Here is a 14745-nt window from a genome sequence, read left to right as displayed (position 1 = left end):
TTGTTTCTTTTTTCCCTTTCATTTTTACAGTACTTTCAGCGAGCTGCTAAAGATGAACTCTGCCGTCAAAGCAACTTGTACGTCCAGCCATATGCTTGCTATGAACTTGGCTGTATTCTGTTAGACAATCCAGAGGTAATAGCATGACCTGTTTTTAAACTCTTAAAAGTAGTAGAAGGAGTCAACATACCACTATGTAAAGAATGAAACAAAGTTTGTAGGTGACTGTGTATGTTTCATTTTAAAAATTTGTTTTATACCTACCAGAAAGAAACTTACTACTTTGGTTTCTTGGGGTTTTTTTTCAGTCTAAGAAATGGAATGTATTTTAGGTCACAATGTTCTAGATTTTCAATATCAAGGGTGTTCTTGCTGCTGGTGGCAACAAAGGCCTGGCTAGAATGCCCTGGGTAGGCAGGGATTTCTAGTCTGCAGGTGGTATTTAGTGTGGTAGATGCCTAGGGTCCTTTTCTTACCTGTTCAATATCCTGTTGGATGCCATTCAAAGTTTACCTGTACTTATCCTCTCCAAATAGAATTTGATACCTTCCTAAAACAGCAAGTGGTTTTTTTGGTCATTTAAATTCCATTAAAGCTGGTTGTGTGGGCATTTTGACTTCCACCCTGAGAAGTGAGGGTTTTGTTGTTCAGGATGAGGAACTTTGGCTTTCAGACTGTCCAAATGGCTTGGCTGACACTACATTTAATCATTCAGATCTTTGCACATACCCTGCCTCAGAAAATCTTAAACCAGAGCAATCTGGGCAGCACTCTTGGTGCTGTTTCCCTCCTCAAACGTGTAACCCCAGTCCTTGGAGTTTGTGCACCTTGTGTAGCGTGTCCTTGATCAGATGGCAGGTTAGGGGGAAGTGACTTGAACTTCATTGTATGTAGTGTATGAAGTAGTTGGGCTGATAGTATCTCATATTTTTAAGATTCTGTTTTCAGTTGGTTTTGGTTGTCAGGTTTAATTAGCTGAGCTGAGCTGAGCGTTCCCCTTAAAAGGGGAAGGAGAGGAAAATCTTTCAATAAAAACAATTATCATGACAATGGGCAGAATACAAACTGCTTTTAAAACTAATTTTCTTTTGAAAACCCTGCTGCCCTAAGACTAGAAGCTGGGCCTTAAAGCCTGGAAGGAGGGTCTGAGTCCATAATGTTCCTGCTGCCTTTGTTTCCACGTTCATATTTAAATTTGATCATGTCAAGTGTCTCTAAAAAAAAAAAAAAAACCAAAAAGGTGGTTGGTAATGAAGGTATGTTAAGTTTGAAGACTGTGAGAGCAGTCCTTCCTTCCTCCTGCTTCACGTGCAGTGTGTGCACACAGTAACTGAATGTGCCTCATGTAGGGTGTTTGAGGGCTGAACAAGCCTCGGCTGGAGGAGCTCTGGTAGCATTTAGTGTATGAAGGATGTGCAGGAAGCTCCCTCTTGTGGCACTCAGAACATGAGGAGGTAAATGATGCTTGACTTCAATAAAGTGGGATGGGGTAGGGGAAAGCAAGAGCTAGAACTAGAGGTGAGTGAATGCTGTTTCCATTCAGTGGCTGGGGTGCTAGAGCTCCATAATGGTTGAGAAGGGAGTAAGATTTTATGAGTCACGTTTACCTGAGAGGTTGAGCATGTTACAGACCTGAGCAACAGATAGATACCAGTATGCATTTTAGTATAAAAAGCATACTGTCAGTAAATTTACTTTGCTTTAAAATTATTTTTAGGCATAATTGCATGTTTGATTTACCAGGTCATCTGAATCATCTTCCTTGTTTTACCCTGAGTTCTGATCAGTAGTTCTTGATGTAACCGTACTAATACCTTGACATTTACAGGTGGTTTTGTAGTTCTCTTAGACACTGAGTTTAATCTAACCAATATAAATAGATAGTCATATTTAGGTACATTTGAATAAGAGAACTGTACTAGTTTGAAAACAAACCAATGGGAGGCACCAAGTCAGAATAACAATTTAATGGAAATTAAAGAAAAGGAAAAAAAAGTAAAAGAAAACACTGGTTCAAACTGACAGAGTCAAAATACAGCCTGAGTCCCTGTTAGGCAGGGTGGTGGTAGCAGTCTGGTAGAATGGTGGCTGCAGTCCTCTGAAGTGGTGATCCTGTAGAAAAAGAGTCTGCTCTTCCTCAGAAGGTCCAGTGGTGGCTGTGTAGCTCCTGTCCTCTGGAAATCCAGTGGAAGGATTGTCTCTGGTGTTCCGAGTCCCAGATTATATCCAGGATGGGATGCTTGGTTCCTCCCTCTGGGTGGAGCATCTCACAATGGGGTAACGAGTCATGAGGCCAAGTGTTGATTAGGCTCATTAACAGAAGATAGTCCGGAGGGAGTTATCTCTGAGTCAGGCGGCAGGACAATGATGGGCCATTAACAGCAAGATAGTCTGGGGGGAGGAGGCAAGGAAACACTGCCCCACCTGATTTCAACAGCTCATGAGGATGGTGATAGAATACACTGCAACCCAGGACAAGAACCTAATTTTTCTCTTATCAGGAAGTGGATTATTTATTTGCACGGCTCAAAATAAAAATGTACTATATGATAAGAAATAAAACAGGAGCTTTTCAGCTCTACCTTAATAGTAAATATTAATCTGCAAATATATTTTTCCTTAGAGTTTGAAATGGAGATTTCTGAAACAACATTCAATGTGTAATATCCACTCTCTTGTTTTGTAAATAAATGGCTTCAACTTCGGTTAAGAAACAAAAATTACTCTGTTACTCTAATTACTCTATTACTCTATCAATTAATCATTTATCTATAGCCTTGTTTGTTCCCCTGTGCATTGTTGTAGCTCACCATCATCAGCAGCAACTTGAATTTAAAGCTGTAATTTTCTCCTTTTCTGTAGAAGACTAGAAATACATAATAGTTCTTGCCATTAGTGTTTCTGGTTTCCTAATTTGAGAGGGTTTTGTCTGTTCAGTACCTTTTTGAAGGTAGAGGCACTACTCCAGTCTCACCAGCTCATTTACTTAATATATTTCCTGTAACATTTGTGATGTCTTTCCAATGCAATGTTTGTCTTTTTGTAGACTGTGCAAAGAGGCAAAACCTTACTGCTCCAAGCCAAGGTAAAAACTAAGACATTTTCTAATGTAACTGTCTGAGATTAAAGGGCATTTGGGAGGTTGTGTTTTGGGGGGTTTGGGGCAGAGGGGTGGGTGTTAAGTGGTGGTGTCCCTCACCTGTAATCTACAACTCCTATCACGTGGATGTGCATTAATGTGTATGATACACATTGATGTGTACTCCATAGATATGTGCTGTAGGTCAGCCATCACACAGAGCCCACATCACTGACACCTCCTGCAGTGTTAGAACCTTGATAAGTTTTTCAGCCAAGATTTGGCTACAAAAATTTTGAAAATGACAACTCTCCACTCCTTGTCTGTCCCAGCTGGTTTCTGCCTTGGGCATGTTGGGATTTTCTAGAGCTTTTGGATTAGTAGAACCTTTCGGGTTCTCTTCCAGCTACATGGGCTCCAATCTCCTCTCTTCACCAACTTGGAATTTCTGTAATAATTCTTTGCTGTGGGTAATGTGGGGATATTCCAACATGCCGTCTCCAGTTCACCTCTTTTCTTTGGACTCTTTTGCAACGTGATTTCTTAAGCATTACTAGCAAAATTATCTTCATATCCTGAAGTGAAGGAGGCTAATGGGTATGTATTTGGGGTTTTTCCTCGTTTTCTTTTCCCCCAGGAGGAATTCAGTGGCTATGACTTTGAGAACAGATTGCACGTCCGCATACACGCAGCCTTAGCCTCTCTAAGAGAAGTGGTTCCGCAGTGACCGACAGGAAGGCTTGCTATCCTTTCCCACAGTTCCTGCACTTTAAGATGAAGCAGAAGAAAGAGCTGTTGGGAAGACCAGCTTTTCTTCTGAAAACCACTTGTGCCAGAGACACTTTCCTAGTATGGTCAGAGTTGGTATGGCTGAGTAAAAACATTACAATTTTAACTAAAGGTAAATCAACCAGGAAGAAGGTTAAGTGACCTTGTGTTTTTAACTCTTCATTTTTTATTTTGTTCAAACCAAGCTGATCACAATTACTTGTAACTCTGTGGGTGAGCCTAAATAAGCACACGATTTGCTTCAACAACATTGGCAAGGTTGATTTTTACCTTTTAAAACAGATCCGTATCTAAAATTTGCCAGGAGGAGCGCTTCTGGTTTGATTAGAACAATACAGCGTAAGTAATTGATTTAAATACTGAAGTTGGAAATGGTCAGAATACTCCTTTTTCTCCAAGCATTAGCCAATACACGGGAGGAGGAGGAAAACTGTTCAGCTGCAAAAAGCAGATCTTACTAAATTTTAGTGGCTTATGTCAGTTACCTCATGGTGACTAATGGTGAATTTTAAACCTCTCACCCCCTTTTATTCTTTATCCCTTTCTTCCCAACCCAGCTCATATTTCCGATATCAATGTTGTCAATATTTAGCTTCTTTGCTTCTGGTACATCCCAAACAAATACTTTGATATGCAGCTACTGCTTGGGCAGTTCTTATTTCAGCTCTTACATTCTGAATATTATGTTAAGATTTTAAATGTTTTTTATTCAAGCTGCTGGATCATTATAGTAGTGACCTTTAAAGGTATTTTAAAAACCCCCAACCAAACAAAATTCCAGCCCACAAGTCTGCTTTGGTAGTTACACCAATATTATGGTGTCTTCAGTCTCTGTATAGTATTTCAAGCCTGTGGTGTTAAGTTATTGAAATACCTCAGAGAGCCTAAAACTTTTGTCATGACCATATGATTTTTGATACTTGGCCATCAGTGTGCTTATCTGTAGCTTTTTTTTACTTTTGTCTGTAATGCTTAGTATTTATGCTTTATATTCAGCTAATACTATATTCTAGGAAGGTAAATATTTTTTAAAGAAGCTTATGAATGGAAATCTGACCAGAAAGTTAGTTGAATTATGTTACTTTGTGTTCCGGTTTGGCCAAATTTAGAAATATATATCCTCTGAGAGAAGGCACAACCACCCCTCCCCTCACCAGGTTCGGGAAAAAAATAAATTTTCCTCAAAGGAAAGTGAAGAAGATAAAACTATTTATTTAACAAACACACGGGAAAGGAAAATAAGGTTAAATGGTAAAATCTTTCACTGTAGAGGAAAAACCTGGGAAAGTGTTCGAGTCCTCCCTTTGGTCTCCTCGGAGCTGGGGCTTGGGCCAGAGCCAGGCCCTCTGTGCCCGGGGGAAAGTCCTCCCGATGTGCTCTGATGTTACAGCAATCAAGCAGTCCAGTAGAAAAGGGAGAAAATCCGAAATTCCAGAGAAGGAAAAGTTCAACTCTCAGCCTCTCTCCAGAGAACAAGAAACTGGAAAAAACTGGCCAAAAGCTGACTGGAAAAGCTGCAAGCCGGGTGCTTCCTCGCTCCCCCTGCTCCAGCTGGGAAAAAAACCTGCTATCTTTATGTGACCTTGAACAAGTTTCAAACTGCTTTGAGAAAGTTTTGCTCAGTTTTTTCTTCCCCCTCTCAGGCTCAGTTCAGAGGCATAGAAAGGCCAATAATTAATTTCTGGGCATAGGCAGCGATATGGGATACACATCATAAGGTCACCCCAAGCTAAGAAAGCTGGATATCCTTGGAAATAGTTATCCAAAAGCCTTATCTTTACTTTGGTCAGGTTGCCTTAAACAGTTCCTTAGCTTAAGCTTTTTTTTTCATTTCTTCTTACCTTTTTGTAGAGCATGTTACCAAAGTTCTAGACTTTGCCCACACCTAACCTTCATTGATTTGCTTTGAGGTGACATCTAAGGCAAGACTGATATGGAGGAGAGAAGTACTGTCCTGTTTGGTAGGCCAAAGGAAATGGTTGAGACACTTTTATTTCTCTTTAGAAAGACACAGTTCTGCTATGAAAGGCATTCCTAGAGCAGTTTAACACTTCTGTTGCAGTTCCTGAAGGAGAAGAGGGACTCTTAAAAAAAGCAGTTTTATTTTTCTATAATCTTAGGTGTGTTACAGATAGTACACTGGGGTTTTTTTATTCCACTTTGACAGTAATCTTGAGTCATAAATGAGCGTTCAACCTTATTTGGTCAACCCAAATAAGTATTGACTAAAAAATTACGTATTGTGTATATATATATAGTGACTGCTTAGAGTTCAAATAATTATTTTGAAAATGGGCTTTAATGTACTTGAAATCTTATTTTGTCCTATCTGACTTTTAATGTTTTGCAATCAGACAGTCTGTTCTGGGTACATAGCTGGAAATGGTGCAGCTACTAGCAAAATTCTTTTTAAATACACTCCTTAAATATGATGTGAGACTTGGCTGTTCAGGACACAAAGCACCTGCATGCGATTTGTGTTGGGATATTTAGAGTCTGCATACTTGGAGGTAGCTAGCAAATTGTAGTAAATTTACTAAAAGGCCTGTTCTCACCAGGTCAGGAGTGGGTATAGAAAGACACTATATTTTCATGTAACAGTTCAATAACTCTGTGCAAAGTGCAGCTTTTCTGTGGGTTTAGCAAATCATCACAACTGTATGTTTCTGTATTAATTATTTCCCTCGCCCCCCCCCCCCCCGGAGATCCTCCTACACTGTATATGGCAAAATGATTTTTTTATGTTAGACTGTGCCTGTGATGAGAAAAAATTCAATGGTCTTTTGTGTAAACCAGTACGTTTTTATACTCTGGAACTCGGAGGCATGGTCTAATAGCAATAATGGAATATGCATCTTGCTAGTTAATATATTAAGGCCATCTTTACTGGGACAGGTATTTTTTGTTGATGTTGATGCAGTTTTTATCTCAGTATGACTCATTTCAAATAAATAACTAGAATTTTTAGATGTCACAAGGTGGCATATTTATTGTGATGTACTGTAAATGTTGTTAATTTACAGAACTTGCACTTTTATATTTCTGAGTAAAATTAAAAGAAACGTGGACATGAATTTTGTTCCTTTGCTTCTTGAGTTTGACTTTTAACTGGTTTGACTTTTAATTGGCCTCCTGAACAAGATGATACCAAGTATTGGGAAAACTTCTGGGATGTCAGGTGACTCTATAAGAAATTTTTCTAGTCAGCAATTACCTCCAACCTTTGTTTTTCCAGTATAATTACAGTCTCCTGGATTAGCAAGTGAGTTACGTGTCATGTAGAGCTCAACCATAGGGTGAACAAGGTTTAAGGTACATTTTTAAGACATCAGATTCACTTGTTCTTCATTGAAGAAAAAGAACCACGTACAATTGTATTTGTTGTATTCCTACACCTTTGAAAAGTGTTTCTGTTTTACTCTAAAGCAAGCACTTTAATTTCTTCTCTGACTTTGAATGCTTTTTTCATATTCTAGTTATGCTTTTTTCCTAAATAAAATTCCCCAAATGCTGTACTGAATTGCTTTTCAGCTTGCAACAATGTGATTGTTTCTTTCCAGCCATTGATTGTACTTGTGTTTAAGAACTGCTCTGTACCTGCTGCAAGTCTGAACAGGGGCAGCTGTTAGGTTGGTGTAGGGCTGATCAAACCTTGCCAGTGGGGTGAAAGCCAAGTAGCCTGTACAGCACTCAACTTCCTTTCCAGCAATCATTATGAAACACTAACAGTGGTAGGAAGCACTTTCATTAGAAGTTATGCAATCCTAAACAAGTATTGTTAAAACTAATCTTAAGAAGTAAATTTATGCTTATATGTCTTATAAGGCAATTGGGCAGTCAGTGGCATCTGCCAGAAGCTTTGCAGGCAGCCTAGAGCACAAAGGAAAAGTGAAATTTAGGAGTAACAGACTTGTTCAATTAAAGTTATAAAAGTGTGCCTTTATTAGGAGATGGTGAAAAGTGGTGTTCCTGATCACCAGGCCTCTTCTTGACCTGTTTCCTACCACACAGTCAGAAATACAACTTAAAGCAGCCTTTCCAGAATGAAATGCTGAATTATTTCTATTTCTGGTCACTTTTTGGGTGCGTGTTTGGACCCCACAGCTGGACCCAGCACAGGTTACCAGCATAGGTGCATATTAGGGTTGCATATTCCTTCCCTGCTTCTGCTCAGAACCCCTTCGCACAATTGCCCAAGATCTTCACAGCCTACTTACCCCTGTGTTTTAACCACCAGTGTGAGTCAGCCATGGGGAGTTCATGTGCAGTTGTCTTACAGTTAGCCCTAATGCTTCCATTGCTGGTTTATCTTTTGATGTAACCTATTCCAAGATGGTGTTCCAGTCAAATAATATGTTAAGCTCAGCGGGACTGGCTGTTGGTCAGTGTTCCTCAGGCATTTCTGGCAAGCTGTGCTTACTTAGAGGAGATGTCCAGGTGGGCAGAGGGAAAGAGGTTAAGAGAAAAAAATTACCTGTTTGAGTTGAGGATTTGAGAAAGAAGGGAGAAAGACATCAGAATTTGCTAAGCAAAATAATTTTTGTAATAAAGACCTCCCAGTCTTCCACTAGAAGCAATATGTTTACTGTATTGAAAAGAGGTACCACTGGGACTTCCTCCCAGTTAATGAATGACCCGATCCCTTTTCTGGTAGAAAAATAAGGCTTATCTGGGCCCTTGATTTGCTGAACTTCTGTCCAGTCTGTATGATTTCGACATTGTCTGGAAACTGCTACCTCTGCAAATGGGCAAAAGGTGGCAGGACACGGTAATGACCTCAGTTGGGCAGGCTGCTCATGGGCTGACAGGCCCTTGCCTATGGGGCCAGGGGGTGATGTGTGTTAGTGAAGTACCTGGTACACTGCTCTCGATGGCTTCAAAAACCAGCATTCAAGTCCCAGCACGGTGAATTAGTTTCCAGACATATTTTTTCTTATAGCTGCTCTTTAGTTTCAGACAGACAAATTTTTATGTTAGCTCCTGCAGCCTTTTTAAATATTTATGGCAGTTTATGCTTCCATTCTGTCACCTCTGGTAATATATTTTACTGTGGTTTATGACATCTGTACTTAAGCATCTTTGTGCAGAGAAGCAAATGTGCAAGTTCTCCTCTGCTCTGTAGTCATTGAGGACAGTTTTGAAGTAACCATGGCCACCTTTGCGCTCAGGTATGTGTAATGCCTTTGTGAAGGCCTGTTGCTTCCATATGCTCTCAATACAGAAATCTAGACTTTGGATTGTTATCCCTGCTCCAAAAAATGATGCATTTTCCACTTCTCAGATATATATTCTTGAAATATTCTTTCTATGGGAAAGCTCTTTTTCCTAGCTTCACAAGTCATAACATATGAATGTTTAATGTTTTAAATATTATGATCTGTGTTGTCACTCTCCAGGACTGAAGAGATAATGTGAGAAGTTTTCTTGAGAAATTACTAAGGATTCAAGAAGCATTTTGTGGTGAGTTTACTATTAGCATACGTTCTTATGAATGAACGTGAAAGTCATTCAAAATTAGCAGAGAGTTCTGCTACAAGTATGTTACTTTTAAAATCTAAAAGAAGCTAATGTAGATTTTCTAAATGCTTTAGTACCAACGAGTTTTAAATTTTCACTCCTGCTGGAATTCCTCTCAGGTTTATATAGAGGTGCAGACATCCAAGAATGCAAGAGCAGGTAGGTAGATGATGGTTTTCCAACTATAAAGAAGACTGATCTGCAGCAATGTTGGTGGTTAAAAGTTTTTATTCCACAGCAGACTCCTGATCCTGCCTTGCCCCTGTGATCTTTCTGTCTTCATCATCCTCTGAAACACAGTGGTAACGTTGAAAATAGAGTACTACACGGTGACCTTTTTTGTGCTTGGTGTAGTGGAACAGAAAATGATCTTGAGTGTACCTACTATTAATGTGTCCTGGGAAGCAAATGTCACCTGCTCCTATCACCTGGGCCAGGTGAGGTTTGTTTCAGGGTTTGCCCTTGCATTCATAAGGTTCTGCAGTACAAATGAAGCCATTATGAAGGAATAACTTCATTCCTCTTGGGGTGTGGCTGAAGAGGTTACAGTCCCCAAGCAGTGTCCTCTGAGGCCCTGCTAGAGGCCGCCAAGAAACATTGCTTCTCAGGTGCTGTATTTTGCAGTTTGTTGGTTCAAATCCCTTGGGGTTTGTACGTCACCTGTCTTAAAAGGCCAGGCTGTAAGCAGGGGATGGTCTGTGCACCCACCTCTCCACCACAGCTGGCACAGGGGTGGGATGTGGCCACAGCCTTTCTGCTTTTTGCAGGTAGCAGCATTAGATTGTGTGATGGCAGTGATGCCTTTTCCTGGTCTTAAAAGCAAGAGTCATACACGGTTAGAAGGGGAAAAGGGACTTTACCATGGTATTTATTTTAAGGATCCTTAGGTGTACACGTCCAGGTCATATGCATCGAGATGCACCCCGCCGAGTCTCTCCCCCCAACATCGGGTATAACATTATAGGTTTTACTAATTAGCAAAGATTCCCCAATGAGAGGCTTAAGTGAGCCCCTCTCCCCAAGGAACCTTCCCCTGGATGGTTCTATCTTGGTTTACAGAATATGTTCTGGAGAGGACCTTGGGGTCTGGGGCACACTGATCCCTGGCTACGAAGCTTCTAAAATGTTTAGTCTCTTAGCTTGACAAACAAGTCCAAGAATGTAGGCAAAAAGCACTAGGAATACAGAAGTTACAAAAAGGTATAACGGGGGTATAAAAGAAAAGGCAAAAATCTTCATGGCATCAGCATCATAACCTGAGGCTGAGGAGAAAATTACCCTCATCCTGTGCTGGGAAGAAATGTCTGGTTTGGCTGCTAGTGAGGAAGACAGGTTTTGGCAAAGGCCCTTGCTTAGAAGGGTTCTGCTTGTGCTGTGCATTAGGCAAGTCAGTGGCAGAAGGCAGGAGCAGGGTTCATGGTAGTGTGGGAAGGGAGAAAAGGCAGCAGCTCATGGGAATGTGTGAATGCTGTGGGCAGATGCAGGACCTTGCACTTGGCCTTGGCTGAACTTCATGAAGCTTGTGTGGGCCCAATCCTTGAGCTGGTCCAGGTCCCTTTGGATGGCATGTCTTCCCTGTGGTAAATCAGCTGCACCACACTCAGCCTGGTGTCATCTGCAAGCTCACTGAGGGTGCACTTGATCCCACTGTCATTAAAGAGATTAAATAATTTTAGTCCTAGTACAGATCCTTGAGGGTCCACTTACTGCTGGTTTGTTTCCACCTATCTAGCTGCTTCCTTATCCATCATACCCATATAGCTCCAATTCAGCAGCCAGAATGTTGGGAGTGGCTGTTTAAGATCTTCCAGAAGTCCAGGTAGATGACATCCACAGCTCATCCCTTGTCCACTAATGCAGTGACTCCATCATCCAAGGCCACTAGATCAGTCAGGCACAGTTTGCCCTTGGAGAAGCTGCAGCTTGTGTTGGCTGTCTTTAACCACCTCTCCGTCTTTGGTGTGTTTTGATGTATCTGCCAGAAGGATCTGTACCATGATCTTACCAGGCACAGAGGTAAGGCTGACTGGTTGGTAGCTCCCACAGTTCTCCTTATCACCTTTTTTTAAACATAGCTGTGATACTCCATCTTCTCCAGTCACTGGGGACTTTGCCTGACTGCCATGACTTCAAATATGATGAGAGCACGGCTGCATAATTGAGAAATTATCATGTGAATGCCTGTGTTTTGGAAACGTCCCTGTCTGACCATACAAGAGGCAGCCAGGCACCTGGGCTAGGAGCAAGGTTTCCTCTGGAGTCTTCCCCCACAGTGCCAGCATGGGATTTGGGACTCAATGTGCATCAATGGGGTGCTAACTGGATTGCATAGCTGCAAGGCAGCCTTTCCTTTCTGTGGCATTGCCCAATACTGACAGGTTATAAATGGGTCTGACTTGGCTTGGCTGGGCAGGCAGAGTAATTTTTTTTCAGAAAGGATTTAGCTCTGTAATGCCTTGAATCATGTCTCATAATTTCTGATGCTATTCAGAAAGCAGCTCAGTGCTGAGCTGTGATGTTGTATTACTGTGCTGGTTTTACATAGAATCATGGAATGTTAAAGGGTTGGAATGGACCTCAAAGATACCTAGTCCCAAGCCCTCTGCCATGGGCAGGGACACTTCCCACTAGACCAGGCTGCCCAGGGCTTTATCCAGCCTGGTTTTGACGACTGCCAGGATTGGGGCAACCTGGGCAACCTGTTCCAGTGCCTAGCCCACCTCACAGTAAAGAATTTCTTCCTAATGTCTAAACTAAATTTCCCCTCTTTCAATTTGTACCCATGGCCAACACTTGCTAATCAGGCTGGAAACCAGACTGATTGGTTGGTTTGATTTTTTTCAGGGCTGAGGGTTTTATTAACCATGTGATGGGGTGCAGTTTTCATCCCCCAGTCTCTTGTGTTCTTCCCTTGAAGCCATTTTTTGCTCTGTATCAAAAATTTGTTCATGTCTTACTCTGTTCTTCACTTGGATACCTGTCAATTCAACTAATCAAGATTCTTGAGGAAGCTAAAATGTCACCACCTCTGCATTTAAAATAACTTGTATGAATCCAGAGTTCTGAGTGGTTGGAGAGAGGAGATGTGGTCTTCTAAGTGGCCTATCTGATGTGCCTAATGTAAAAAGTATAATCATAGAATTGTTAACACTGGAAAAGACCTCCAAGGTCACCAATTCCAAATGTCAGTCCTCTGTAGCTGGAGAACCAGGGCCCCCAGATGGCCAGGCTGATGTTTCAACGTGATGTAACTGAAGCTTCCTCAATCTTGTGGGAAGCATCACCTTTCACCTCCACCATCACCTGCTCCTAAAGATCCATTACAGGTTGTACCTTTCTGCACTGAAACCAAGGTTACCTCAACCAGTGAGGTTGTATCATTGTGTTGGGATGATGAGCTGATCATGGATGTAGAGGTTCCATCTTTTATAGTTTCCAAAGTAATTCCCTTTGTAGACCGAACAGATTATCTGTTAAAGATGAAGCAGCCATTAAATGCAGGCCAGGCCTCAAGTACTACAGCTTTAGGTCCATCTGCTGATGATTTAGTTGTCATCCTGAGAGAATGGAATCTACAGCACAAGTGGAATCAACTGAGAAAGTTTGTCATGTCAGGTAAGAAAGTTTGGGCATTCCTATCATCTTCCTGTTCCAGCTTCCAACTCTACAGCTTCATCAGTGGTAAATAAATGGAAGATGACCTCTGTCAGTGCAATGGAGGGTTAGAGGTGACTTCTGAGAAACTGCTGAACCATCACTGTCTGCCTGGCCCCAGTGCACATGTTAAATTTCACTGCCATCTAGTCCATGAAATGTGGCTCTGGCCAGGACACTCTACTCCTGAGGGCAAAGAGGCAGGTAAGAGTGAGGGGAAGGTGCCTATTGACGATAAATGATCTTGCTGAAAACCTGTATTTTCTGAAGCAGGTGTTAGGGACCTAAGATGTAATCCACGTGTCCTGTGGCTAATGAGAAGTGACTAGTTGGAGCCCTAGTTTTGATCATTTATTCCAGCAGTGACCTAAGTTTTTCCACTTAGAAAAAAAATGGTGGTGGTTGCCTCTGGTAGCTGGACTTGGTGAGTTTCTGCAGCTGGGCTGAGTAGGTCAGCACTGGTCATCCTTCCACAAAGAGCAAGAGAGCTGGTGCTTATCTTTCTAGGTAAGGCCTTCACCAGCATCTCTTCCCTGGGGTGGCATGTGCCTAGCTCAGCCCTTGCCCAGCTGGAGAAATCCTCCAGCGTGGAGCTGTCCTGCCCCTACTCTCCCTGCAACAGTAGAGCCTTTTGTAGAGGAGAGTTGAGCTGAGGTAGATCTATAGATTAACAGTAGCTTTTTGTAAAAAAATCCAAACTTTTAGGCAAGTTTCTCCAAGTTCAGTTTCAGAAATACCACACAAAAGAACTTCTGCTCTGATGATGAACATTTTGTCACCCACATACCAAACAGTGCTTGCTGTCCCAGATCCCTTCTGTATCATGCTTGCTTTCCCTAGGTGTGTTGCAGTGGGGATTTCTGCAACATGTATAGACAGTGAGGCCTGTAGAAAAGAAATAGGGACCGATTCTTGCTAGATGTTTCAGAGATGTTTATTTCTCCAGCCACATGGCCGGGGCTCTGCAGAGGAACTGAGGCAATCACAGGACCCGAGGGTCCTTGCCCGCGCAGGGAACACAAAACAACCAATGGGGAACGAGGCTGAGCAGGGCGTAGGGAAACCCCCTAGGCCGTGCCTCTACCCCAGGGTCCCCTCTCCCCAGACCCCACGGCAGGGGGGAGGAACCCCAACAAAGGTGTAGGCGTGTTTGTTTAAGACATAAGGATTTACACTATGACTGGAGCTCACAGCTCCTGATTCCAACAATTATTTCTGTCTTTTTAGCGACAGCCTCAGCTGCCCAGGACAGCCACCACCACATTCTAATGTGTGGACCTTCTGTTGTCTAACTTAGTTGAGACAAGGTCAAAAACCACCACAAAGCCTTCCTCTTCCTGGAGGTGGGGTTCCTTATTCCTGGGCAATGCTCAGCTTTTCCAGGGGAAAAGATCAACAAGAGGGTCAGCTGTCACAAGTGTCTGTTCCAAATTATGTGATGCAAGAAAAATAAAAGTGGGGAAATCCTTCACCTTTTGTTCTAGTGGGCTCTGATGTTCATGACATACACGACTGGAAACCTGTTTCTACCCATGCCATCTTTGGCCAGCCAAAGGTTGGTTGTTTCCCTGACGAGAAATCAACAAGCCCTGGTTCTAATTCTGCAGCTGAAAGTGCAACTAAGCCATGCACAGCCAGTGTTGTCCCAGTTGCCATCCTCTGATGATGTAATGTCTGCAAAGACCAGCTGGTAGTAGCACACAGTA

At 42.1% G+C, this 14745-nt stretch overlaps 1 protein-coding gene across 1 annotated transcript in view; it reads left to right on the top strand.

The window, feature by feature from the left end:
* Positions 1-5028, top strand: part of TTC39C (tetratricopeptide repeat domain 39C) — a 37999-nt gene extending 32971 nt beyond the window's left edge. The window contains exons 12-14 of the mRNA XM_042029674.1: positions 31-135; positions 3047-3085; positions 3717-5028. Of these exons, the coding sequence (XP_041885608.1) occupies positions 31-135; positions 3047-3085; positions 3717-3806 (234 nt within the window). The 3' untranslated portion in view covers positions 3807-5028. The remainder of the gene's footprint in view (positions 1-30; positions 136-3046; positions 3086-3716) is intronic.
* Positions 5029-14745: the final 9717 nt, after the last annotated feature.

This window comes from Corvus kubaryi, unplaced genomic scaffold (assembly GCF_017639235.1).
Source record: "Corvus kubaryi isolate FWS band 111438036 unplaced genomic scaffold, C.kubaryi_AGA036_p1.0 132, whole genome shotgun sequence".
NCBI lineage: Eukaryota > Metazoa > Chordata > Aves > Passeriformes > Corvidae > Corvus > Corvus kubaryi.
The sequence above is the reverse complement of the archived record's forward strand: the minus strand, read 5'-3'. Positions and strand labels throughout refer to the sequence as shown.